General features: G+C 56.6%; 1 protein-coding gene across 6 annotated transcripts in view; it reads right to left on the reverse strand.

The window, feature by feature from the left end:
* Positions 1–281: 281 nt before the first annotated feature.
* Positions 282–27935, reverse strand: part of CLCN7 (chloride voltage-gated channel 7) — a 59600-nt gene continuing 31946 nt past the window's right edge. For 5 of the 6 annotated variants that reach the window (XM_037910371.2, XM_037910373.2, XM_043523689.1 and 2 more), the window contains 18 exons: positions 26639–26701; positions 25252–25335; positions 23771–23864; positions 22373–22437; positions 21571–21687; positions 21065–21119; positions 19421–19481; positions 17137–17275; positions 14353–14446; positions 10572–10741; positions 10038–10089; positions 8958–9085; positions 8427–8512; positions 6615–6747; positions 5361–5420; positions 4280–4456; positions 3825–3905; positions 282–3644 (listed from right to left, as the gene is read on the reverse strand). In XM_037910371.2, the coding sequence (XP_037766299.1) occupies positions 3558–3644; positions 3825–3905; positions 4280–4456; positions 5361–5420; positions 6615–6747; positions 8427–8512; positions 8958–9085; positions 10038–10089; positions 10572–10741; positions 14353–14446; positions 17137–17275; positions 19421–19481; positions 21065–21119; positions 21571–21687; positions 22373–22437; positions 23771–23864; positions 25252–25335; positions 26639–26701 (1746 nt within the window). In that variant the 3' untranslated portion in view covers positions 282–3557. The remainder of the gene's footprint in view (positions 3645–3824; positions 3906–4279; positions 4457–5360; positions 5421–6614; positions 6748–8426; positions 8513–8957; positions 9086–10037; positions 10090–10571; positions 10742–14352; positions 14447–17136; positions 17276–19420; positions 19482–21064; positions 21120–21570; positions 21688–22372; positions 22438–23770; positions 23865–25251; positions 25336–26638; positions 26702–27935) is intronic. The other variant, XR_006284206.1, reaches the window with a different exon arrangement.

Genomic DNA, 27935 nt, shown 5'->3' on the forward strand with positions numbered 1-27935 from the left:
CCTTCCCAGAGATGGACCATCACGGCTGCTTTAGCTGGGGCAGGGGGGCCCGGGAAAAACAGGCTCCCTGCAGACACGCTTTCACCTCAGCCCCACGGGTCTGGGAGCAGAACTCCAAAGCTGCCTCTCTGCCCTCACCCTCCACCTGAGCTCCCCTCTCACCTTGCCTGACTGCCTGGACAAGTCCCTGAACACACTGGTGAATGCTGCCCAGCCCACATGGCCTTGGCCTTTCGCCCCAACCAATGCCGTAAGGCAAGAGAAAGGAGTCAATGCTGGGATAAAAGTATAAACAGCTTTTATTTCAGCACAAAAATATCTCCCATGGATCATCTCCCCATAGAAAATCTCAAGGCTTCCAAAATAGACACTTGGGGTTTGCAACTGCTCCTTTTACAAATTCAGTTACCAAGGCCCGATGAGGTGAGAGGAGAGGCAGAGATGGTGGCCTGCTCTGTGAATGCATTGTTTGAGTCCCAGAGGGAGGGCATCCATTGCCCTGCATGCCCCCCTTCAGAACCCCATCCTGCCCCAGAGGTACAAGAACACGCTTGCCCGAGCAGGCACATTTACATGCACTAGCTGATTGTGCGAGGTCTGCATCTACAACGCGAGTAGGATCGAGCCCTGGGTGTTTGGAGCAGCTCTCCGAGGAGATGCTGGAATCCACTTGACCTGGAGGGGGCAAGTTCTCTTGGTTGGAAAGATCCTAACTTGTTTCCAAGGGCTCTGGGGAGGCTGATCTTAGCCCTTTGCTAGACACGGGTGTGTAAAATCTCTAGCCCCACATCCACGCACCTGGTGATGACCTAGCCCTTAGCTGCAACCTGCAAGCTACTCATGAACAAACCGCTCCAGCCCAGAGTAACTGGGACACGGGGAAGCACAGTGGGGCTGGTATTTCAGACTCCAGCATGACATGCTGACAGATGAATAGTCTGTACGTTACCAGGGAGGCGCGGCCTTCTGCCAGGGGAGCCCAGCTTTACAATGGCTGCAAGTGGCTGGTCACTAGCTCATTTCTAGCAGCGGGTGAAGTCCTAGGCCTGGGACTGTGCCTGCAGGGGAGCAGGGCCCGTGGAAGGGGACGCAGGAACAAGGCTTGCACTGACCAGAGGCCCAAAATCTCCTCTCCCAAGGCTGCTCCAGGAACCCGCAGGCTAGAGCAATGGCTGACCTTCAGGTGCAGCAGGCAGCCCCTGCCACCTCCAAGCCGGCAAGGATGGCATCTGGCAGTCCCATTGTCTCCTCACCACCTGCAGCTGGCTCTCAGGGCAGCATGAGCTGGTGCCCCAGAGCTTTCAGCTGTCACGTTCCCTGTCCCCTCTGGGAACTAGCGCCAGCAGCATCTTTCACTTATGGCTTCACACTGAGAGCGGCCGTGATTTGAGGACAGACTTTTGCACCCTGATTTGTAAAGGCTTTGCATGAGGCTGGGACTGCCATGCGGCAAGCTCAGGTGTGCCGATTTGCCAGCCCCGGCTCCGCACGCACTGGCCCGGCCTTTCCCCCCAGGCACAAGGCATCCTTATTGGGTAGGAGCTGAGCTCTGCGAGGTGGAGGTGCGGATGACTTCACTCTAAGCCCCAGTCATGCAGAGCCATTTCTTCCTTCCAGAGTCTACCCCCGGAACCAGACACTGCTCCCTGCCCCGGCCTGACCCGGTTGGATCTCACCGGGCTGCCCAGGAGCGGTGTGGCCGGGACAGGGCGCAGATGGAAAAGCAGATCTGGCAGCAGCGGTTTGGTTCCAGTGATTTTATTTCTTACGATCTTCGTGCATTTCGGCCCCACCACCCTCTCGCCAGGAGCATGAGCTGCACCTCGGGCACCCACCCTGTGCTGCCATCATTGAGTGGAGCCCAGGAGAGCGGGCAGAACGGACAGGAGCTAGGGACAGAGGCTGCCTGACCGGGGCGAACCCCCCTCCTGGAGCAGGGGATCGTTTGTAAATGCTCCACTTCAGCATCCCACATAGCATCACTTCATCCCATTAATGCTCATAAGGCAGATCCCTCTTCCTTTCGTCCCAACCGCCTAAAGGAAGCCAGGAACAGGATGCCCAGCGACCGGGGAAGGCAGCGCAGACTGGACAGAGGGGGCAGCCCTGCTCTGCTGAGACGGCTGCTCTCCAGGAATGGGCCAAGAGGGCACCCTGAGGGCACTTCCCATTAGCAGTCACATGGACGCTTGGAACTGGCTGCCTGCAAACTGTCCTGATGCCCCAGGCGTGGTGTGCCTGGCACTGGAGGGAGAGGATCCAGCAGTGATGTGGCTCGAGGCCACGGCGGTCGTTGCACAAGGCCTTTGATAACCACTGCGCTCTACGGAGAGCAACCTCCCTTCCTCAGCATGAGGTCCAACCCTGCCCGGCCCCACAGCTGGGCAGCACTCAACACCGGGTACCTTCCTACAGAACTGCAGTGCCAACGCCCACTTGGCGCACACGCCCCTGGGAGACTCCTTCACCAAATGCCTGCATCCAAACAAGCCCTGGCCCCAAGCCAATTGGCCTCCCCAGGAGGGGCCCAGGGTGAACCCTGCCTGGGAGAGACACGGCGGCGTGGGGGAGGGGAGGGGAGGGAGGCTGCGCCATGTCAGAGATGCACAGCACAGGGAGTGCCAGGAGGGGCCATGCCCCTGGGCTGGCCCAGGGTCTCAGACAGGCCCAGACATGTCACTGCCAAAGCGGGGCCTGGCTGCAACCCGTGGCAGAGACTGGTCCAGCAACAGCGAGCAGCAAGCCAGCCGCACCCAGACCCTAGCAGCCCATTTACTTGGTTGTCTGTGTGTGTCCATGTCATCGGAGACCCGCCGAGCTGCAAGGCTGGGGCTGTGGAATTGGGGTATGTTGCTCCCTTCGCATGCAGGGTTAAACGCCACCTCAGCTGTGGGTAGCGTTAAGACACTGGTCCCGAGACGCTGGCCCAGCGGATCCAGGGGGCCTTTGCTTGGCAAGGTCCCTGCTAGAAGATACTGGACCAGGCCCTGCCAGCTTCCATGCCTGTGTCCTGGGTAAAGGGTTTGGTGCACAGGAGGCCCAGGCGGGATGGACATTGGTCAATGGTGGCTGCAGACTGGGTCAGATCCACACGATTCTGGTTCCTGAAGTCCAGAGCACATATTCCAGGAGGCGGCGTGGGGTGCAGAGGCGGCTCTGGCTTGGAATGCACTGGCCGGGGATTAGCAGTGGGACGTCTGCTGCCCAGTTTCGTAGCACGCTCGCGCTCCTGCCGGGCACTGGGCTCGGCTTCCCCACCCCAGCGCTCTCTAGCCTCAAAGCTGTTCCAAGGGCCCAGCGCGCAGAGGGGAGAAACCAGGAACCTGCCCAGCAACTGCTCCCTCGGGTGACAGGACAGTAGACTGCAGTGACGCCCAGCCGACATAAGGGACAGGCAGCCAGTAAAACGGGAACACGGCGACAGACAAGACGCACAATCGGGGCTGGGCGTTCGTGCTGAACGCACCGGGTGGCGCGGCAGCCTGCGGGGACCAGCTCCCTGCCGACGCCTCCAGGGGAACGGGGCTCACCACGGCAAAGCAACCACCCCAGGGGCATCATGTCTGCGCCAGGGACAGCTCCTCCAGCCCTTCCTTTCCTAGTCGGTATCTCGCCAGATCCTTCCTGGTCACCAGCCCGACCACCTGCAGGGAGGAAGGCAGAGGGACCGATGAGCGCGCCGCAGAGATCACCCCAGGGCGCATGTCTGGCGGACAGAGATGCTGGCCCTGCGGTGACGGGGCTCTGCCATAGCCTGGTGCCCCATACGGAACCAGGGGAACCCATCAGGGTGCTACATGGCCCTGGAGCCGCTGGCCACTCACCTCATTGTGATTATCCACCACCACCAAGTGCCGCAGGCCCAGGGCCCGGAACAGCTTGAAGACCCTCGGCAGAGACGCCTCCTGCAATCCAGAGCGAGGCCGGGAGGTCAGAGAGCCCCGGAGGCTGCCTGCTGCGTGCAGAGCGAGCTGCCTGTTACAGGGCCAAGCGGGGAGCACTGCCCTGGCAGGGAGGGCCTAGGGGGCTGAGCAGCCCCTTTGTAACAGGCTCTCTTCCCCCACTTTCGCGGGGCATGGAGCCCCTCTGCACTGAGCCCCATGCAGCTCCCCACTCATCCCAGGGGAGGGGTGTTTTCTTCCCATTTGGAGTGGGCCCGACTCGGCCCCCAAGTGGTGGGAGGAGATCCCTGACTGCTCTGCCTCCCCTCCTCCCGCTGGCTCACTCCCAAAGCTGGATGGACAGCGCCACACCCTGCCCTGCCCGCAGCGAGGCATACCTGGGGCACCGTGTAGGGTGACGGGTTCATGAACTCGCTCAGGTCCATCATGCACTCGCGCTCGTCCTGGGAGACGTGAATGGACTGGATGGGGGGGAAGCGGGGGTAGGCGTCCCGGAAATCCTTCAGCTTCAGCCGCCTCTGAACCAGGTTCGAGTTGGCTCTTTCTACAAAGACCTAGGAGAGGGGAGACTCTTGGTACAGGTGCCGTGGCTCCACCCCAGCCAGGAGAGCCCTGCTCGGCTGCTGGGAGTCTTGACCTGGCAGATCAGCTGCCTCCCACCCTGCTCCTGCAGGCCCACCTCCCCACTAGCAGCAGCCAGCAACTGTCCATGGGCAGCAGGAATCCCAGCCCTGCGCAGATCCAGGCAGTCTGGGATAAAACTGGACAGCTGCCACCTGACGGGGCGAGAATGTAACGGAGCAAACAGAGAAACGTCCATCACCCCGGAACATCCCATAGGGCCAGCCCACTTCACTCAGCTTTCTGCCTTGGGGCACGGCAGACAGCCCCGGCGAGGGAGACAGTGGGCCAAGGGACTTGCCCCAGGGCTGGCAGAGCCCCGATCTCCAAGCTCCCAGTACGTTTGGCCAGGGGATGGTCTCCCCTGTGCAGACTGGTGCTCAGAAGCGGACAGTGGGTCCAGCATGCGGCACCGACGTGCCCGGCTCACCCTTGGGCAGCGAGACGGGGGGGACCCTTCATCACCTCTAGGAACAGCGGCCTCCCAGCAGAGAGCTGGCGACCCACCTCGCTCCAGCCTGCTCCGCTTGCCAGCGGCAGGGGAGAGGAGCCAGGAGCTGCCAAGGGAAGCAGTGGGCATCATGCCCAGTGGTACCTGGGCAGCCAGGACAGTTGAGTCCCTGCCATACCACAGGGAAGGGGAGTCTGGTTCCTGTTCACTGAACCAGGCTGATGCCACCTCCCTGAGCTAGCCCCAGGCAGAGGCCAGGAGAGGGGCTGGGCCGGACGCACCCCATTAGAGGGCCAGAGGCGTAACATCAGATGGTGCTCATCCAGGCCCAGTTACAGCAAGTCCCCTGGGGGGAGAAAGGCTCCCAATCCCACGGAGTCATTTACCTTGTGCTTTAGGAGAACAATCAGCTGGGAGCGCAGGATCAGGCCTCGCAGTCCCGCCACCTGTAAGAGAGAGCGCCGGGCGTGAGCAGGGGCCAAGGAGAGCTCAGCAATCAGCCCGACGGGCCGGAGACAGGCCCTGGCTGCTCACTGCCCCGTGGTGACAAGCAGGCAGGCCTCCAGGGATGCAGAGCCGAGAGCCCCAGGGCGGGCTGTCGGGTGAGAGGCAGGTGCAGGCTCAGACGCGTTCAGCGAGGAGCATGCCGTAGCGCAGGGCGTGGGAGTGAGCCTGAGGCCTGCAGTGCGCGAGGCCTGCACACACCACGCAGGGTCCAGCCCCGGGGACGGTGAGAGGCAGCAACTCAGCACGAGCGGGGAGGAGGACTCTGTTTGCTGTCCCCAGGGGCTGCACAAAGAGCGTCTGGGCGCAGGGCCGTCCTTAGGCATATGCAGAATAAGCAGCTGCGTAGGGCACCATGAAGTCTGGGGCACCAAATTGCCCCAAACTTCATGGTGCCCTAAGCAGCTGCGTGCTCCATATGCGGCAGCACCGGTGGACAGCCCCATCCCCCAGCTGGCTCCCCTGTGCATTCCTAGTGAGGTGCGGGGCCCGGGATAACTCCCTCCGCCCCTGCCTCGCCTCTTCCCACCTCCACCCCTTCCCCCAAGCTCCCTCCCCCAGTGACGGACGCGGCCCAGGGGATTAGTGGGGGGGCCTGGCACGGGCAGCAGGGGTCAGGCCTACCCCTGCACTCACTGGCGGTGGTGGGAAGCAGAGCGTCCCAGCCCCAGCCCGCTCCACTCCACTGGCTCCCCACTGTGTCCCACCCCTTACCCCTAACCCTCTCCCCCGAACGACGCTGCTCACGCTGGGGTGGCTTCACTGGTGGCAGCAGCAATGCTGGGAGCTGCAGGGCAGGGAAGCCACCAGCCTGAGAGCACCACGTGGGTGCAGAGAACCATCCCAGGAGCAGCCAGTACCCATGAACCCAGGGCTCCTAGGGCACCAGGGCGGCTGGGCCGTGTGCACGTGGGACAGGCTTGGTGAAGGCCCCCTAGTACCCACAAGGGTCAGGGAGATGCCACTGCAGCTGCCAGGTCTCTGACTGGCTGGGGCACCACGCTGGCCCGATTCAGCAGTTCGGGCTGAACCCCAAGCGCTGCAGAGTGGCCCAACCCCCACCCCCATCGTGGGTGTTACTTCAGCTGCCTGTGGTCCTGGGGCAAGGCTGGCAGCTGGCCAGTGGTCTGCCCCACCTGCGTGGGGTCCGGGCTGCTCTCCACCACGGGAAAGCCGTTGTGGTTGGACGACACGTCGCTGAGGATGTCCACGACCGTCCCCACCTTCTCAATCCTCCTGAGGCAGGTCACGGGCGCGCTCATCACCTCCCTGCAGGGGACAGAGCGCCAGGTGACGGTGGGCTGGGACTGGCCTCTTCCCCACCGGTGCAGAGGAGTGTGCTGCCGGGCCCAGATAGAGGGCAGTGCCCAACACACCAGCCAAAAGTCGACCCCCCATCCTACCCCAGGCAGGGCCCTGGTCCCTGCATTATCACGTGGACCTTATTTAACTTGCTAGGCGGGCCAGGTTGTGTCTTTGGGTCTGCAGCTTCTTTAGTGTTCCCCATGTTCTCCCCACGCTACGGCCTAGGAGAGCCACTTAGCAGCAGCCTTCCAGAGTGTCCCAGAGTTTAAGGCCAGACGCGGATCTAGTCTGCTGTCCTGCACAGCCCGGGCCAGGTGCAGCTACCCCTGTGCTGAGCCCGGACACCCGAGCTAGACCCAAGACTAAGCTGTTGTGTGCACAGGTAGAGAACAGGAGGGGCTGAGGTGCCACCAGTGCCAAGACCCCTGCCAAGGCAGAGAATTGGGTTGAGGAGACCCGCCCAGATCCCACCCGGTGCCCCATGCCCCACACTGCAGAAGAAGGGGATAAACCCCCAAGGTCACAGCCAATCTGACCCAGCCACGAACAGCCGCCAAATGAACACTACATTAGCTAGCGTAACGGACAAACGGGAGAGCGGCCAGAGGGGTCCGTGCTTGGCACAGCTGCCCTTGCTGTGATCTGCCCTCCCCAGGGCCTGGCAGGCTCCGTGCACAAACCCCTCTCTATGGGTTTGCCTCTGGACGAGAGCAGCTCCAGATGGCTACTTTCCTTTGCCTGTCACTAGAGGGCAGCCTCTACCTGTAGGACCAGGCACTACCCTGCGAGTGGACGCAGCCCCGGTGGGAGCCCTTGTGGAACAGCCTGGGCAACCGATGGGCGGCAGTGACTGAGAACCCAGCCCCATCCTGCGCCAGAGAGCGCTGCACGGGCTCTCCCTTTGGGGAGTCTGCTCAGCCCCGGCACCACCTCTCCTCCCCCGGGAGCTTTCTACCCACGGGAACCTCCCAGATCCCGCACAGCGAGTACCATGCAGACAGCCGGCAGCCTGCGAGTGGCCCTGCCCCCACACTGCTCTTACGCCTGCAGCCAGTCCGAGCTGGGCGCTGGGGAGGGCAGGGAGGCAGACCCCCTTGATGGGGAATACAATCCCCTGCACTGGTGGGTTGTGAAGCAGTCACTCCGCTACTAAGAATGGGCTGACACCCAGACACCATCAGACCGTCCAGAGCTCTGTCTCTGTGGCCCTGGGTCCAGCAGTGGGGGGCCCTGTATTGGACCCAATCCCCAGGACCCCTTACCACCCTGTCCCCTTCCCTTTCTAATCAAACTGCCCAAAAAGTGGTAAAAAGAGTTCAGGTTCGTCCTGGTGCCACCATGCTGACGTGGGGCAGGACAGGACAGGACAGACCCACCAGACCCGTTGGCAGACATGTTCAAAGCTCTCAGACCCAGGGGCATTGGGAATTCGAACTGGTGGATGCCTCCTGGGCAGTTTGCTCTGTTACCAGCCAGTCTTGGGAGCTCTGCAGCCCAGGGCACAAAGTTCCACTCGCTGTCCCCTACCAGACCGCAGCCCCACTCGCTGTGGTGCCAGGGGCTGTTCTGTCCAATGCACCTACTAGGGCTCCAAGGAAGGCAGCCAGGGGCCTAGCAGCCCTGCAGAATGGCAGCTCGTTTACCTGGCCGTGAGGGAGTGAGACGTCACTGGAGCCTCCCAGTGCAGGAAAGGAACGCTCTGCAGCTGGATGTGCATGTCATACAGACCCTGCAGCAGGAGGAGAGGCAAAGCAATCAGCCACAGGGCAGGCACAGCACGGACACAGGCCGCAGGCTCCCTTCAAATTGCTCGAGCCTGGTCTTGTCCCTGGGCTTTCCACATGCAGCCCTGCCAAAGCTCCTCAGTGCTCAGCTGATGGGTCACTAACCCCAGCCACAGCCCATTAAGGAGGTGTTAACTCTGCTCCATTCAGGCTAATGGAGTTTGGCAAAGACCCCAACATCCCTACTAATCAAGTGGTCTCCCCAGGCAAGCCCAGCCGGGCTACATCACTAGGGGGCGGTGCCAAGCCATGCCCAGTCAGCAGGCTCCCGAGGCTCTGCCAGCCCCATGCTCGCATCCAGCCCCAAAACAGAGAGCAGGTCCTGGCTCCTGCAGCCGCTGCCTTGCCTGCTGGCCCTCATTCGGAATGGGAACAGCCCAGGCTGCTCACCTCCACGAAGTAGTCGCCCACGATCTTAGCCGTCATCAGCACCAACATGATGGGGAATCCGTAGGTGACATTGCCCGTTGCTTCCATCATGATGACGGTCAGGCTCAGGGTCATTCTCACTATCCCACCTGAGGGAGAGGTGTACATGTTGTCGGCGCAGGGAGAGGGCAGGACCCAGGAGGGAGAGCAAGAGGAGGCTCCAGCAAAGGCTCTGAGCCCTGGCGCTGGGACATTAGCTGATCCCCATGGCTGCTGCACGTACCTGAACTCTGGGGATGACCCTGCCTTGGGGTTTGGCCTGGAGAGACGGCTCCACGAAGGGTGTATGGGGTGGGGCAGGGCCTGCGTTGAGTGCGGGTGGGGAACAGAGGCACAGAGCCTAGCAGGAGAGCAGGGCACTAGCTGGCTCCTGTCGGCTGTACCCTGCCTAGCTAACCACAGGTCAGGATGACACCATGTTTGCTCTTCAGTGCTGGCGTGGAGAGTTCTGCTTTCCGGGTCGCTGCTGGACGGGGGGCTCATCCATGCCAGGAGTTAATATTAGCAGCAGCAAGGTGCAGCGCCCACATCTGGTGCTGCTCTGCGGGGAGCCACCCACGGGCTGTGAGGGGCCCCAAGGGAGCTCTGTGGTTCCACATCGGACACGGTCAGGCAGCGAACAGACAAGCCTGCACTGCAAAGTCTGACGTGCGTAACCAGGTGTGTTGTGCCATGCCGCCAGCTGCCTTTAACAAGACAGGCCCAGGCCACTCCTGGGAGACCCGCTCTCCATTAACAGCCCCTCCCTCCACAGACCCAGGCTAAGGGGGAGCACCCCTCTCCCAGCTGCTGCACTTTAGTCTCCGATTCACAGGACAAGCGGAACCCCTGACGCAGGTGCATGTTAAACAAAAGGCTTTCCCCCACCGCAGGCAGCTGCCAATACGCTGCCTGAAGCTGACCGGCAGCACTCCGAGCACAGAGAGGCTGCGTTTTCCACCAGACGTTCCCAGCAGAGACACATCCAGACGCAGCCCAGTCTCCATGGAACACAACCAACGCCTCCGACCGGGCACTTTTCTAATGGCAAGCCAAACTCACCCAGCTGTGCTGCGGCCCCCATCAGCGCGTACTTCCCTGGGTCGGCCCAGATCTGAACAGGAGAGACAGGGACAGGGAGTTACATGGGGTGGGACAGAGTCATCCAACTTGTACCCCCTCAGAGGCAGCCACCCTACGTGCCAGCCACAGGCCAGACAACAAAAGCAGCAGCCATCCATCTGCTGGAGCATCCAAGGCCCCTTGACAACAGCCTCACCAAGCTCCAGCAAGCACTGCCCCAGGGATGCTCTGCAGGGAGCCTCAGCCACTCGGGTGTGCTGCACTTCCTCCGGAGCTGCTGCTGCTGGATGAGGCGGCGAAGGGCAGCAAGCAAGATCCACTCCCTTTTTAGCTGGGATTTTGCAGTATCTGAGCTTGTCCTTCTCCCTTCACCCACTAACCCAGCTAAAACTCCAGCACGACCTCCTCCCACACAGCTCCTCAGCTGACCTTCAGACATGGAGCGCTCATAAATCTGCAAGCAAAACGTGGCTTCGCTGTCAGTGCTCCCACCCTGCCCGGGGGGTAACTCACCGCTCCACTGGTCAAGTAGACCAACGATATGCCAAAGAGTCGTCCCCAGGCAGCTCCAATCAGCAGGGAAGGGATGAAGACACCTGCCGACACGGTGAGCCCATAGGTCCAACAGGCCAGAAAGAAATACATCAGGGTGAACATCCCAAGGGTCATGGGATTGTAAGAACCTGGGGTGGGGAGAGGAGAGGCCCAGGTGGTTGGTTTCAGCCCTTCTACACCTCAGAGATTCACGCTGTTCTAGACCAGCTGCTGTCACCACCCCGGTCAAGCTGCAACATTAAATGGCACATTCCAGCTTGTTAGCAGCCCCCCATTACTGCCACGACGTGGCTCTGAGAGGATGGGCTCCTCCAAACACACACCAGCCCGTCAGACCAGAAGAGCAAGGTGCATCTGTCCGTCATCGCACACCCTAGAGAACAGCATCCCTGAGGGGGCTGAGAAAGGGCAGAACCGATGCTACAACCCTCCCCCCACTCCCCGGGTGCAGCAAAGCTCCTCATCACTCTGCTCCGATCCCCCTCCATTAATGGTCATGGCAGCGGGATGGACCCACCTAGCCACTGTAGAGACATCTCACAAGTAAAGATTGTTATTTCCCCTCAAAGAATGAGATCTTTCCCCCTCTCGTCCCTTGGCTGGCTCCGATCGCCAAGCCCTCTGCAGGCAGGTACTCTGAAAGCAGCCCCAACTGGGGCTAGCCTGCCCCCATCCCAGCAGCCAGCTCATGCCCTGGAGCAGGAGGGTTCACAGCCCTAAAACCTTTAAAAAATCCTGTAACTGCAGCTGTTCTCATGGTCCACACAAGGGCCAGGCCTTTCCAAACCCTGCTCTGCTCTTGGCCCCGATGTTCTCTGGCCAGGGGTGCCGCAGGGTTAGTTTTGCTTTCCTTGCAGCTATTTTAAACCCGTTGCCTTTCAATGGCACCAAATCCCCTTGCTCTGAACAGAGAGCACCTATGAATGCTCCCCCTACCCCGTCCCATTTGGTAGCCAGCAGGCCTTTCCCAGACCCGATTCATCTCTTCACTAAACGCTGCTCGTCGGGTCAGTCTCTGCAGGGAAGTCTTCATCGCCCCTTCCTGTGCCCACCTGTCCCTGCTCGCTGCCCCTTCCCACAGGGATGATCAACACTGGCACGGTTACGTTGGGGAAGAGGCTCACTCATTCAGGGGGTTCGTTCTCATTCCTAAACTGATTTCTGCTCCCATGAGCAGAGGTCTGCGGTGACCTTCCAGGGTTAATTCAGACTCAGACACTTGTAGGAGCAGTTCCGATTCCTCTTCCCACCAGGTTACCCACCAGCTGTTCATTCCCCCATGCAGGGTCAGGCCTGTCTACGCATCTCACAATCATCCTTTCTATGAACCGCCCTCTCCGCTCACCCCCCTTTCCAGGTGGTTAATTTCATATTGAACTCCAGGACTTCACCCCTCCTGCTCCCCGTTAGCCTTTGGCCACAACTCAAACTGACCGTTTCATTGGCTTTCTGCTTCTCTGAGTTTCTACTCCAGGATGATACTCTGACCGTCCCCTTGGAGGACATATTTTCCTTAACAGCCTCTTGCGAGGTACTTCATCAAAGACTTCTGACAACCCAGATAACTTAGTACAGCCAGTTCTGGAGAAGGCCACAGAATTCTAATCCACCGGGGAGGCCCCGTTTTCCTTTGCGGAAGCCAAGACGATTCGACCCGGCGTATCGTGTTCTTTACAGTGCTGTGGCATAATTGTTGCCAGGCAGAGCAATAAACCTTCCTGCTCTATATTCACCAGGGACGCCCCCTGCTGCTTGTGCGTTGCTACCTGCAAGGGAAGTCTCACCAGCTGTACTGCAGCTGCCTCACGGGCCATCACCTGTGTCGAGAGGCCCTTGTGCAGTGCCCTGAAGTCCCCCCTGCCCAGCACTCCCTGGATCTGCGTCCTCAGCCAACAGCTGTTTAGTGTCAAGTAGGTGAGCACCCCCACCCCACCCCACCCCCTTTGAGCATTTCCACAGCAACTGTCAACCAAGGTTTGAGACAGGAGAGGAAAAGGTCTGGGGCACCACAAGTCCTCTGGGTCCCACCCTATATCCGTAGGGAAGTCATCACCACTGAGTGCAACCAGTGCTGGAGTTGCCAGTTCAGTGCACTTAAGGGATAGCCATCTCTGTGCTTCAGCTGTCAGCGAAAGAACAGGTATGAGATTCAAGCGGCTGTTCCAGGAGACTGTTTCTGGGGTAGAGGCGGAACTGGTGCCTTTTCAATTAAAGTTACCCGGCCATTACGTCAGCCGAGAGATGCAAACCCAGCCAGGACTCTCCGGGGCACTGTGAAATGGGATTTCGTTTCTAGACAACCCAAAATGTGAAATCCACATTTAAAACAAGACCAGAAGGGAAAGTCATTCAGGAGAGAGAGACCTTAGCAAACAGGAAGCAGCCAACAACATTTCCAGAACGTTCCACAGACTCCAGCTTTTGGAGCGAGCACACGAAGGAGAACGGATGGAACAGAGACTGAAGGCAGTGAATGGAAAATGCTTGGCTGATATTTAACAAGAGTGCTCATGGGACACTGCAACCTCCTCATCAAGGTCCCATCTATACACAAGCTAACACCACAGCTCTCATCCTGCCTGTCTGAGCGCATGTGCCCAGGGGACAGGGTGCTTATCACAGGCTAAGGGAGGGGGAATTTTTGTGGGAGCGTCAATAAAATATTGACGCCACTTTGCAGATCCAAATCCAGATCTTGACTTTTAAAAGCCTCAAATCAGCCAACTACCTAAAAGCACAAGACTTCTGATACAGGTCTCCTCCTCAGACCTGACCTATTCACCTCTGGCTAGAGACTAGTTTGTTTCAATGCGTATTCAAGAGCAGATCACCCACTTCGCACTAGTGAACGGCAGATGCCTCGCAAACACCTGCATTCTATGAATTAGTGAGTACGAACAAAGCAAGGCTCTGTTCCCCTGATGAGGTCAGTCTGAAAGATTTAGGACATCGCACAGACCAGCAGCAGGGCACTTGTAAATGCTATGAAGGGCTCCTGCTACCCCTGCTCTTAAAGCTTTGCCGAGAGGCGTGGAGGGCAAGTCATCGCGATCGTGAATGGCTCTGCACTAACATCATCTGGCCCAGCCTGATCTGTGGGTTGCTCCTGTTCCCTGTGATGGGGAGCTGTGCTATGCTGGCACTGCCCCAGTTAAGTGCTTAGCACACCATCATGACTGCACAGCCGGGACTGTCCTTGTTCTGTTTGTACAGCACTCAGCACAATGGGTCCTGGTCCACACCCTAGGGCTCCTACGTGACACCACCACCACTAATGTGTTACACACTGGACAGCCCCACAGCCTGTCCACCCAGCAGGCTCTGCGGAGGGTTGATATTCACCAGCGAGGAGGATCTTTTTACAGGAGCTCTGGGTCAATGGTGAATTCTCTGTAACTTGGAATTCTTTAAACCATGATTTGAGGCCTTCAGTAACTCAGCCAGAGGTTAGGGATCTATTACAGGAGTGGCTGGGTGAGGTTCTGTGGCCTGCGATGTGCAGGAGATCAGACTAGATGATTGCGATAGTCCCTTGTGACCTGGAAGCCTATGAGCATTACTGAACAGAGCTCACTCAGCAGGGCAGAGTGCGCGGTAGGGCTGCAGGGCTGGGCTAACACAAGAACATCTGACAACAAACCGAGCAAAGCGATTGGCTTCCTAATTCTGGGTCTGCTGCCCCGGACCTGCCGTTAAACCCGAGCCCCCTCCCGGTTCCGCCAGCCGAGCCAGAACCGACCTGGAGGGTTGTGAAAGAGGCTGACGACACTCTTCTCAGGCGTGTTGAAGAAGGTGGTGGCCATCGAGTTATATTCTCCATCCGCACAGAACAGCTGGGGAGAAAAAACAAAGGCTGGCTTGTGAGATCTGGCAGAATCCACGCGACGATCGCTGCACTGGGACGTGTGGCACATGGGGACACCGTAGCTGGCAGAGAGCGAGAAGGCAGGAGTGAAAGTGGGTCCTGGGCACCTGGTGAAAGACACCCCGCTAGCAGATGTGCAGTTTCATGGAGCCATAGGCCACAGGCATCGCTAGCACGATACATTTGCGTTCAGTTAGTTAGACTTTTAGGCCCAACATTTTGAAGGTATTTAGATATTGCTGCATGCATTGGTGCAACACCTCACTGATTTAGGAGCCCACATATTTTCAAAAAGAATTTAGGCACCTGGGAATTAAGAATGCCTAAATCCCTTTCGAAAATATTTACACTCCAAAATCAGTTACGTGTTGCAACGGTGAGCATGCTAGGCCTAGCCTCTCACCTGTACAGTGTTACCCACCTCAGAAATTTAGAGGGTCATGGTCAAGTTGAAATTTAGCTAGTTTAGCTGAGAATTTGACACATTACTATTTTAACTCTTCCCCTTTACTAGCTGAACGACCGTCACAAATGGGGTACACTTACTGGCTATAAAGGAGAGCAGTGAAAGCAGAAAGAGTGGCGAGATTTCTCTCCCATCTCTAGCCGTACTAGTAGTTTTAAGTATCAGAGGGGTAGCCGTGTTAGTCTGTATCCACAAAAACAACGAGGAGTCTGGTGGCACTTTAAAGACTAACAGATTTATTTGGGCATAAGCTTTTGTGGGTAAAAAACCCCACTTCTTCAGATGCATGGAGTGAAAATTACAGATGCAGGCATAAATATACTGACATATGAAGAGAAGGGAGTTCCCTTACAAGTGGAGAACCAGCGCTGACAAGGCCAATTCAGTCAGGGTGGATGTGGTCCACTCCCAATAATTGATGAGGAGGTGTCAATACCAAGAGAGGGAAAACTGCTTTTGTAGTGAGCCAGCCACTCCCAGTCCCTATTCAAGCCCCAAATTAATGGTGTTAAGTTTGCAAATGAATTGTAGCTCTGCAGTTTCTCTTTGAAGTCTGTTTTTGAAGTTTTTTTGTTGAAGGATGGCTACTTTTAAATCTGTATTGACTGTCCAGGGAGACTGAAGTGTTCTCCTACTGGCTTTTGTATGTTACCATTCCTGATGTCTGATTTGTGTCCATTTATTCTTTTACGTAGAGACTGTCCGGTTTGGCCAATGTACATGGCAGAGGGACACTGCTGGCGCATGATGGCATATATCACATTAGTAGATGTGCAGGTGAACGAGCCCGATGGTGTGGCTGATGGGGTTGGGTCCTCTGATGATGTTGCTAGAGTAGATATGGGGACAGCATAGGCAATGTGGTTTGTTACAGGGATTGGTCCCTGGGTTAGTGTTTCTGTGGTGTGGTGTGTAGCTGCTGGTGAGTATTTGCTTCAGGTTGGGGGGCTGCCTGGAAGCGAGGACTGGCCTGTCTCCCAACGTCGGAGAGTGAGGGATCGTTTTCCAGGATAGGTTGTAGATCGCTGATGTGCTGGAGAGGTTTTAGCTGGGGGTGGACCACATCCACCCTGACTGAATTGGCCTGGTCACCGCTGGTTCTCCCCTTGTAAGGAAACTCCCTTCTCTTCATGTGTCAGTATATTTATGCCTGCATCTGTAATTTTCACTCCATGCATCTGAAGAAGTGGGGTTTTTTACCCACAAAAGCTTATGCCCAAATAAATCTGTTCATCTTTAAGGTGCCACCGGACTCCTCGTTGTTCTAGTGTTTTAGATGTTCCTTAGCAGCAGCTGGCAATATGTTATCAGAGACTGGTGATTTTTAAATCAACAGTGACCCCTTTACCAAGGTGGTGCAGTGAAGGCTCACGTGATTTTCAAAGCCTTCACTTCTGCTGGTGCACTAGGCTGGATCATCAAATCCCAGCTAGATTCTATTAGAAACCTGTCCTGAGGCCACTGAGCTCGCATAGACCTTTAGCTCAGCCCCCCAGCAGAGTCCTGTCTGATCAGCTGATCACACACTATTCCCTCAAGTATACAGCTCTCTCTGCAATCTTAGATACACACATGCCATCTTGTGCTACTCTGGGCATGCCGATGCACAAGGGGCAGCATTCAGGCTGCACAGGTGACCTTACCTTTGTCATTCCCCAACCGAGAGCTTGGTTTGCAGATTGCATGTTCCAGCAACAGTTTGGATGCCGGCTTCTCTATTGTAGTCCCTTAAACTGAAAGTCTCTGGCCAGACCCTGCCAGGCCCCGCTTGCTGGCCATGCACTCCGTGAACCATACCCCCCAGCAGAGCCTCACCTCATTCAATGTGCACTGCGTGACCCTTCCGAGCACTGCTAGACTGTTTATAATGGGAGCCCAGGAAGCTCAGGCCCTGAACGAGGCAGGGTTCCTCTGCCACGTATGGAGCCCTGCCTCATTCACTGCCCATCTCAGGGGACGTTCCTGCCTCCCTCAGTGCTTGCAGTCCCCTGGCTCATCGAAAAGCTACAGAGACCTCCCCCCTGCCTGGGCCTAGCCTGGCCCCTTTGAGACCAGCTCCCAAGCAAGGCAGCAGAGATTATGCCTGGAAAATCCCTGAGCACCTGGCTGTGCTGTGACCCGATCCAGCTCTAGGGGGGAGTCAGGAACAGACACTGTGCAGGGGATAGGGGGTTCACAGCCATGTCTCCTACCTGCAGGGGATAGGTCACAGAATCCGCTTGGAGGGGCTGGCAGTCGCTAGAGCAGTAGATCATCACAAAACCCACAGCTGCCGTCACAGCCGCCACCAGCATGGCCTCAATCACCTGCAGGCATGGGCGATGGATGTACCTGCAGAGTCAGACACAAGCCACGTGAACAGGGAGCAACCTCCCGGCTGTTCTCTGCTTCCCAGAAGCACCCCCAGATCAGCTGGCTCTTCAGACTGGTTGCAACCACTGCTGGTGGCTTGGGGGCAGGGGAATGGCTGGTGCAGGTTGCCTCCTCCCAGGGGCGGGAACCAGACAAGCAGCAGGATTTCACAGGCCCAAATGAAGGGGGAATCATAGACATGTTGAGCTCAGAGGGACCTTGAGAGCTCATCTAGTCCAGCCCCCTGCACGGAGGAAGGACCCAGTAAGCCGAGACCATCCCCGACAGGTGTTTGCCCAACCTGTTCTTAGCAACCTCCAGTGACAGGGATTCCACAACTTCCCTTGGTCACCTATCCCAGTACTTAGGTATCCTGAGAGTTAGTTACAACATTTTCCTTAACACCTAACCTGAATCTCCTTTGCTGCAGGTTAAACTCATTACTTCTTGTCCTACCTTCGATGGCCAGAGAACAATTGATCACTATCCTCTTTATAACAGCCCTTAACATGTCTGAAGATTTATCAGCCCCCCCTGTCAGTTGTCTTTTCTCAAGACTAAACACACCTGCTATTTTTAACCTTTCCTCATAGCTCAGGATTTCTAAACCTTTGATCATTTTTGTTGCTCTCTTCTCTCTCTCTCACCAAGATGTCCACAGAAACAATCCCCTTCCCCAGCTCTGCTCCTGGATGCTATCCCGCCCTGCGGAAGGCTGTCTGAAAGTTACTGGGGCTGTACGAAAGAGGAGCTGCATGGAAATCGCCTTTTACACTTTTAACGGTCCTGCAGACTTATGGTTCCACGAACACGTTCGCAGCACCATCGAACACGGAATGTATCGTCTGCTCTGAATCCCTCAACTCCCGTCTGTTCCATCTGCAAAGCTACAAAGCACTCCCCATATCCTCCCAGCAGACATGGGATGTTATTTGTCTGAAAGGTGAGCTCTGGTGGATAAATGAGAAACCAGGTCCCAAGCGGGTGAAGGGAGGTATTCCAACACAGAAAGCTTAGCCATTTTAATTGATTTTTGAAGCAAAGTGACTATGGGGACAGTGATTTAGGAGCTCACTGGGACCTGAGCTTTTGAAAATGTTCCCCCAATGCATTTACATAGCGCATAACCCAAGTACTGAACAGCAAAGAAACGGATGGTTAAGAAAATCGCATTGTCAACATAAGCATTTGCATCAGAAGAAAGAAACCCATCTTTTGTCACCATCAGCTGAACTCTGACCCATGTATTTGTTCTAAAGTCTTTCAGTCCAGCCTCAGCCTTCAGAATCTAAGTGTTTCTTCAAAAAGGTACTGTTACCTGGGACTTGCATCATGAGTTAATATACTTGCAGGTCGTCAGTAGCATCTAATGAATCCAACGTGTCTCAAGAAACAGTGGTTATACACAGTCCCATAGGAAAGCGTGGAAAATTTACATGTATTTTAGGTGGATTAGTGTACTGTGAATAGGCACATGTAAGAGAAGATTTTTCTCAGACTGGTCTCTGCTTTAGGAAATGATGGAATGGATATTTACTTTGGGTCAGAGTTACAGTTGTGATGGAACATGGATTTCTTTGTGATAATAGCTGTCGATTCTAGTGTGCTATAAAACGATGGCATCCTTAACGATCACTTCCTGGCTTCTGTGGAAGAAAAACGCAGTCTTCACTCTTAGGTTGTTTGCAACAAGTCAGAGACCATTTATTCTGGAGCAATTGCAAGGGGGAGGGTGCACACGGACAGGGATTCCCCCTTCCTAGGCAGGTCTCCGCCTGACAAACGCTTGCCCTAATTGTTTATCTGGCAGAGACCTGCCAAGGAAGGGGGAATTAGAGTTAGACTTAGCCTGACTCTTGCTCTATTCCTAAGAAAACTAAGATGTCTGCGTTCAGATTCCCTTTATCCTTTTTCCCACTTCCACACTTCTAAGCACTTGAGTTTTGTGAGTGAACACGTGCGAACACCACACGTCACTTACCAGATCTGAAGCACTAGGGCTTCAGGAACAAAAGGAATGCCCTTTGGTTCAGTTAATCGGCCCCACTCTGAACACAACACGGGATAATACTGGAATATTTCGGGATAATATTTCGTTTTATTTAGCACCTCTTGGGCTCTTACCTGATTCGAAACATGGTTAACCAGTAATTCAAGGCATTGAATATCGCGCCGAGAACTCCACCTGCAAGCAGGAAAGAGGGAAAGCAGCTGAAAACCTCCTGAGTGATTTGAAAGAAACCAATATTCCTTTATGCCACATTCAGGATTTTCCTATATGCAGAGTTAAACACATCTTTAAAAAAAAAAAAAAAACCACCACAAAGATTTCCCCAACTCAATTTGCCTTTGGACACTTTTCTGCCCTCGTCAGCAACACATTCTCAATAGCACAACGTTTTTAAGCCTTTGACAGCAGCAGCTTCCAGGGAAAAGCAGCAATTTCCTGCTGGAATGCTCCGTGTCAAGCCACACAGCGGAGCAAGCCGAATGTCGCGGAAGAAACTGCACAAGCTGCTTCCATTGCTCCCTATGGGCACAAATCTCCAGTTTACGGAGGCTTCACCATTGAAAGAGTCAAAATGTAACTCTCCTGCTTTGGAGGGGGGATAGAAGGATGAGAGCGAGCGCACATCATCGAGAAAGATCCAGGTACACACCTGGCCTCCCCCTTCATTTCTTGTTTCTACACTAAAGGAAACATCAGCGCTCGAGCCCGATCTTATTTCTACAACACGTAGGTCATAGATCAGCATGACGCATTCATGCAACATTAGGACTGAGAATTTTAACAGCGCATCAGGCTAGTCAGAGGTACCCACGTAGACTATAACTGCCACATTTTCCAGTGTATACTGGGACGTGCAATGTGGCTGCATCAGGGTTACTGTGGGATCAGTAGTTTTCATTGTTCCGATGCACGTTTCAATGCTCAGACACAACACGGCATTAGGAGAGTTTGTCGCCTTACGGCAGCCAGCCAACTGAAGACCACAGTACTCCTGCTTCTGTTCTGGGCAGGGAGCAGTGGGTGGAAAGGTTGGAAATTCAACCACCACCCAGACCCCAGGGCAGTGAAAGAAGCAGGTGACATCAGCATACTGGCTGGGGTCCAGTCTGATCCAAAGGGTAGCTTCTGACATGTTATCTACGAGTAAAGTCCGTAGCAATTCCTCACTGACTCTGACCTGGCATTTCCCTGCACTTCTGGTCATTTTGTTAAATCCAGTGGTGGACTGTTAGCAGCCACCTGATTGTACAGAGCACTGAGGCAGAGGCAGGCAAGGCTGCAGCTGAAAGACAGATTTCTAGATGTGTGCTGTGCCCAGCGCAGCAGGAGAGGGCTGTACGGAAACAACGTATCAGAAAATAATTCTCACACGGTTCACGTTCCAAACACCCAGCCCACAGACTCATAGCGGGAACGGAGTTCTGCCTAGAACACCAGTTTCCTTCCCCCAGCCTCTCAGGGGGCCATACCTCGGACCAATGTCACCCTGACAGGCTCTGCCACACCCCAACCCTACCCGGCAAGGGGGAAGAACAAAGTTAAGGGTTTTCGCCTTCACCACAGAAGATCAAGATTGGCCAGAGAATCTATCTGTGGCCCTTGAAAGCATCGAGCAGCAAAAGGTTCCCCGAGGGCCCTCTGTTTTTGTGCTTTTCAATGGCTTTCCCGTTCTCCCGAGGAAGTGGGCTAAGGCAGCTTTTCAGGACAGGGGATTATTCAGAGGTGTTAACTCAATTGAACGAGCAGACCGATCTTACCAACCACTCCCATAACGATGAAGATCGGAATTTCCTGGAACGTGTATCCCAGTTTCTGTAAACGAGGAGAAATGGGTTTGGAGACCTTTCGGCACAGCGGTTTGCTCGGTGCCAAGTCACTGCCTCTGCTCAAAGCCTTTATAGCTGGCAGCTGCCCAGAGCAGTGGCTGCAGCAGGGCTCCTCACTCCCAGGCCCCACAGAACCCGCGCTGGCAGAACCAGAGCCCAGCAACAGCTGGACAAATACTTCCAAGAGGCTGCTCGGCAGGAAGTTTTGATCTGGGTGCATCTGGCCTTTGCAGAGCCCCCCCGCCCCAGCATGACACCCCCCACCTGAGGTGCCTCATACTGTCGAACATTCAGGGGACGGGCATAAAGGGAGTGAATGGCCCCATCTGCTGCCCTCAGGTCCTGTCACTACTTGCAAGGCTGCAGAGAACGCCCGGTATGGGGCGTGTGCCTGCCCAGTGACGGCACAAACCCGCCAGCAAGGCCAGCAATTTTACCTCGCTGTCGAACCTTCCAAAGTTGATGAGACCCGGGCTGGAGAGGTCCCAAGGGTTCCCATGGTAAAAGCTCAGGATGGAGTTTAGCGTGAATGTAGAGATCATGGAGGCAAAGAACTGCAGAGAGAAGCAAGAGAGTATCATGGCATGAGACAACCTGCTGCCTCGGCTGCCTGCTGTCACACCTCTCCAAATCCCACTCCATCCACCAGGGGCCTACCTCGGCCCCACTCATTCCCCAAAGTGTTCTTACAACAGGGAGGGGCAGGATTTAGTTCACACCCCAACCAGTGCCTGGTACCCAAATCAGCATGTCTGTTACACTAAGAGCTCCATAGGCAGAAGCCATATCTTCCTTGGGGGTCATGCAGCACCTTGCACTCTGTGCTTATACACAAGTGCCTCGCGCCTCTTCCAAGGGTTCTGCGCTGTTCCCTTTACGTCCCATCTCCCTCTTGCCACCTCTGGGGCACAGGCCACTGCAGGACTCCAAGCGCTAAATGGCAGCTTCTTTGGGAGGGGAACCGTCAGCATCCTCTGTCTTGGCCTCAGACTCTTACACCAGTCAACGCCTAGATTCACCTGACAGTCCCGTTCTGACAGGGGCATCTTTACCCAGTGCAGGCCCCTCGCTCGACAAGGCATCCTGCCCCTCCCCAGCCCGAGTGAAACCCCAGTCAAATCCCCAGCTGGCAGCTGAGTTTTCAGAAGCCGGTGCCCAGCACCCACGGGGCCAATCGTACTTGGCCCTGCATGAGCCAAGGCGGTGGCACATCCTCGGCCTCAGGCTGCTAACACTTACGATTCGCCATGTCAGGAACTGATTCCAGAAGGAGGCACCTTCTTCCAAGCTGAAGAGAACTCCCCCTAGGGATACAAAAGGCCATGTAATGGATCAGGGGGCCATTGTAATGGATCAGCTCGGGTAGCTACCGACTCCCTGCCTGGGAGCGGCTGGGTCTGTCAGGGTGAGTTTTGATCTCCCAGTTACATGGGCTGGAAAGAACCTGCCTCTTGGGTGTGCAGAGACAAGGGGCACAGCTTCACAGGGCTGGAGACCGCACCCCTGCACTAGGAACCGATGCACCTGGCTGTGGTTGATGACACTTTGCCAAGGGGATCACCCCCACCAGCCTGAGCCCCAGAAGCAGGCCAGTGGCTGGCCAAGCCTTGGGGAGGGTCACAGCTGCAGATGCACGTCTATGCTAGCAGCTCTCAGTCATGCCACCACCACACTTGGAGCCAGGAGGCTTTGGGGGAGCATCACACACGGTCGCTTTCGGCTAAGAGATGGAAACGCTGGGCATTCTGACGCCTGCCTCCATGGCAGCAGGAAGGCTTTGCCATGGGGACCACTGGGAGAGAGCGCTCGGCCTACACCCTGCCACTTCCCCAGTCACTCAGCGGGGAGGAGCAGCAATGCTGGGGTGCAGGTTCACCCCGGATATGGGCTGCTGGGGGGCAGGGACGGCTCTCTGGGGGACTAACTCGTTCCTTAACACGAAACTTTACGCCTAGATTTCAGGCTCGAGTCGGAGGAGGGAACACGCATGAGTTTTCCTGTAGTGACCGATACCGACACCCCTCCTGGGAGGGCTCCACAGTCCCTTGGTGGGGTTAACAGCTCTCCCAGCCCTGCCCACCCAGGCACGACCCTCTCCGCTTCACTGGCGCTGTCCAGGTTTCTCTTGGACTCAGCAGGAACAGGACCAAGTAGTACCCAGGCGTTCTGGCTGTATCTGCATGCCAGGACCCAGCTCCCTCTCTCTGTTCTCCAAGGGCTCCCCTCGGCATCAGACAGAAGCCCAGCAGAGGCAGGCAGCCTGCATGCCAGTATTTTGTTTGCCACCAAGCTCGATGGGCAGGAGCAGAGGGACAGATGGACAGAGCCGCCATTGTTCTCTAGTCTGGCGGTGCTACATAGGAACACGGCTCTGAAAGTAGCAGTTTCAAGCAGTGCCCGAGAGCAAATATGCAGAGCACCCAAAGCTGATGCTCCAAGCTCTGTCCAGCACAGGTGACTTCCTCTAAGTGTGATTGACTAGCCCCACCCGCCACAAGAGGGCTGGGAAAGCCACGAGTCTCTGGGTGACCTAGATCACTGCCAGCTACCCCTAACAGGGGGTGAGGGGTGGTGAGCATCCCTCCTGGGGCAGGGTCTGGCCTGCAGGGGAACACCCAGCACCAGAAGACATCCTACCAACTGGGGCGCCAAAAGCGGCCGAGACGCCAGCAGCTGCTCCGGCAGAGACGAAGTCCCTTTTCTCCGTGTCTCTGCGGAAGTACTCAAAGATCTGAAACAACACGAGGACAGCGGCTTTACCGGCTGGGCAGTTGCTAGCAGCCCGAGCGCACCCCCTGTAACGTCGGCCTGACTTTGGCTCCCATGCAGAGAATGCTGCTCGCAGCTATCCCTGTACCCCTGCCCGTGCTGAGTGGAGGGGTGTTAAACCCCTGGAATAGTTTATTACATGGCCTAGCAGCACATGACTCGTCGCAGCCAGGATGTGAACCATTAAAAGCAGACACACAGAGCTCCCTGCTCCCCTAGGGGGTTATGTCACAGAGCTGCCGGGAGCATGCTTTCCGGCGGGGTGATACAGGCTAGTTTTGCTTATGCCAGTGTGCTAAAAACAGCAGTGAGACCACAGCCACATTGTGCAGCTTGGGCTGCCCACCCGCCCCCCTGAGGATGCACTCGGGCAGCTGGCTAAACCACCGCCTGCAATGCCATGGCCACGCGGCTATTTTTGGTGCGCTAGCTCAAGCGGGGCTAGCATGCGTCTGTCCACCTGAACTGGATTCCTCCCCCAGCCGCAGAGCCAACGTCCCCCTGACATATCAGCGCTCAGCAGTGCTAACAGAGCGCACAGGGGCCCTGTGCCAGCCAGTGGGCCCCTTCACAAAGGCCACCTAGCCCAGAGGGCAGCATCACGGGGTTGCCATCAAAGCTTTGGCTTCCCAATACAGATCGGCCGTGTGTTCAGTCTGCTGAGGCCAATTAAGATGGTGACATCAGCGGCCAATTGAATTAAGCTTAGCAACGTGGGGGAGCCTCTCGCTGCCCGCCCGCCCACCCAGCCCTGCCCTCCTCACTAGCAATGCCGGACCCAGAGGGGAGCGACATTCCACCGCCCCTTGGTGCTCTCCCCAGCACAGCTGCAGTGGGTGCTGTAGGGGGAGAATATATTCATTTCAAGCTCCCCCCAGAATGCACTGCTGCTGGGAATTGTGGGATAGGTACCCAGAGAGCACTGCAACTGGAATGGTTTAGGGCAAAGAGGATTGGATGGAGCCCCCTTCAGGATAGGCCAGTATTACTCCTTCCAAGCCACCCCCGCTGACTGCTCGAGCAGGATTCTTGGCCCCTGCCGCCCTGGGAAGCATGACAAGCAGATAGCTTTGTCTGCATGGAAGTCCACAGCACTCATGCCCGCAGCAGGCCCATCTCCATTTCACTGCCCTACCCCACCTTTTCAGTAGGGCAGGCTCTTCTGGATTCAGTCGAGCTAGTTGGCTGGCCCTAGATCGCACTAGGAACATGAAGAGCACTTTGCTATATTGATTCTATCCACTGGACCAGAGATGTCATGAGCCAGTAACCACAGCTCCTTCCCCAGCATGTGCTGACATACACACACATCCCTCCCCCCGTCAGACTCTGGGAGCGAGCTAACCAACCTTAAAGTCTCGCTTCAAAGAAGTCGACCTTCCTTGCGAGATCCCAGCTGCAATGACCGCTCCAGAATGAATCATTGGCCCTTCCTGAAGGCAGGAAAGAGGACATTAGAGGAGAAAGGCAGCTTCGCTTTGTGGAGCCTTGCCATGAAGACGCGGGCATTCAGAGCGTGAACTCTGTGCATCCCGCCCACGCCCCCAGCTCGATTTCAGAGCCTGCGAGGGAGCACAGCCACGCGGAGATTCTATGGCCGAAGTAGCCCTGGCTCCCGCAGGGGAGGTTTCTTTGCAGGAAGTGGAAACCTCACCTTACTCCCATGCTTCCTAGCTTTAATAAGTGGCTCTAAAGAGAACGTCCAGCAGGCCTGGACAAACCGCCCCGCTTTCTAGAGCGCGGAGCGTGAATTCCTGAAGCGCTGTCTCTGTCAGTGCAGGGGATCCCCAGGATTGCGTCAGAGGGGACTCAAGCTCCATTCATAACCGCAGACTGTACCAGTGGCTGCACCTCTGCCCGGCGATGTCCCAGCAGGACTCTCTGGAAGGCCACCTTACGGTGCAGCGACACCATTGTAGGGTTCATTCTCGAGATGGCCTCTAGTATAGAGGCTGAAAGAACCAGACAGCCACAGGGGCTGCGACTCCCCTGCCCAACTCCTCCGAGTCCTGGCAGGTCAGCAGATGTCACTGGGATACGTCGCCACTACCCATGGTCCCCTGATCCCCGATCCCCCAGGAAGGCACGGCACACTGCTGGTGCTGTACCGCAGTGGTTCTCAGCCAGGGCTCTGGAGCCCCTCGGGGGGCCGCAAGCAGGTTTTAGGGGGGCCACCAAGCAGGGCTGACATCAGACTCACGGGGGCCCAGGACAGAAAGCTGAAGCTCTGGGCTCTGAGCCCCGCCATCCAGGGCTGAAGCCTCGGCAGCTTAGCTTTGTGGGGCCCCCTCTGGCATGGGGCCCCGGTCAATTGCCCTGCTTGCTACCCCCTGGCACTGGCCCTGCCTTTTATATGCGGAAAAACAGTTGTTGTGGCCTAGCTGCGCCATGAAGTTTTTATAGCGCCGGGGCGGGGGTGGTGGTGCTCAGAAAGGAAAAGGTTGAGAAGCCCTGCTGTTCTGAGAGGCACCTCAAGGCAGCCCACTGATGAGGGGCATCAGAGCAAAGGCGAAAGCGGAGAAGTCACTAACCCAGGACAAACGGATACACGTATCCGCGGGAAACAAACGGTTTAGGATGCTAGCAGTGACGGAGGCACCAGGAACGCTCGAGCTCAACACGCGAGTGTGACAGCAGCAGCTCCCGGGGCCAGGGTGCAGCACAGAGGGGTGACTGCACGCAGACAGCGCGCTTGGGAAGGTGGCTGAATTCGATTAGCTTCCTGGGTAAAATTACCTTCCCGACAGCCAGGCCTCCGACCACCGACAGAATGACCCCGCAGACTTTGATCAGCAAGGTCTGGAAAACAAGGAGAGAGTCCCTGATTAGCACAGGAGAGACAGCAAGTCATGAGGCAGTCACGCTCAGCGGCGGGCTGGTGGGAGACACGCAGAGAGCTCCAAACCAGACACAGCTGCTCCCCGCAATCCAGGTACCTGGGAGAGAGCAAAGGGGAAGATGGAGCTACAGCTTCTTTCCCCTGGAAATCTCACTCACAGGGCAAGAAGCGCGGCGGGTAGCCAGCAAACTAGCAGCTAGAGCGGCAGGAGCCAGCGATGCCAAAGCGTTCTTTGGCTCTTGTCTTTGGCTTGCTTTTTCACTGCTGCGACTGTAACGTCTAAACTTCCACTGCAGCAGCCTTTCTCCAGCGCAGAGCACCAGCTCTCTGGGGTAACAGCAGGGCAGGAGGCACGGCCGTCACAGAGGATTGGGCAGTCCAGTAACTGCCCCCCACCCCCCCGGCATCCAGGGGTCAGAAAGTATTCGCAGCACTAGCTTCCCCCATGAGCCTACTGGAGCCCTGCTGAGCCGTCAGATCCAAACACGGGGGTGCCGTTTTACTTGCAAAGCTCTGCCGCGTGAGAGATCTCACAGCCAGCACTGAGCCCCCACCTTGCTCTGTAGGGCCGGCAGACCGTAAAAATGCCCTTAGACAACATTTCCCATTGCCAAGGGGTGCATGCAAGGACTGACTGCCACTGGAAGGGAGCGGGTGGGAGAGCAGCAGCCTGAGCTAGGCTGAGAGCACAGGAGGCTACAAGAGGCAAGCATGCACACGCAGCCCCCCGGTACAATCAGTACCAGCTGTGATACTGCAGTTACCTAGCACTTCGCCCCAGCCAGCCCCAAAGGGATCTGCACTGGTGTGTTTATTAGACGGAGCCCCAGGGAGGTGAAGGGACTTGCCCAAGAGGAGTCACAAAGCTGGGCAGGATGGCGACTGCTGGGGTCATGAGTTGGTGACTCGGGGCCAGTTTCCTCTCCCCCAGAAGATGCCACTATCAGCTGCAGATGGGAGGCCACAGGACATCCTCGCAGAGCTGGGACAGGAGCGCATGTCCCAGACGAGCACGGGGAGCTGGCAGCGCACGGGGGCACTGGCATGGCGTGGAGGCAGACCGGGCTGGTGAATGCCAGAGGAGGAAGTCCTAGCTCCTGCAAGCTGCCAGCCTCCTGGTCTGCCTTACCACGCTGGTGTGGGGGAGGGACGATGGCGCATGGGACTGCCAAGTGCACTCGCACCAAAACCCAG

This window comes from Chelonia mydas, chromosome 10 (genome assembly GCF_015237465.2).
Source record: "Chelonia mydas isolate rCheMyd1 chromosome 10, rCheMyd1.pri.v2, whole genome shotgun sequence".
In the NCBI taxonomy this organism is placed as follows: domain Eukaryota; kingdom Metazoa; phylum Chordata; order Testudines; family Cheloniidae; genus Chelonia; species Chelonia mydas.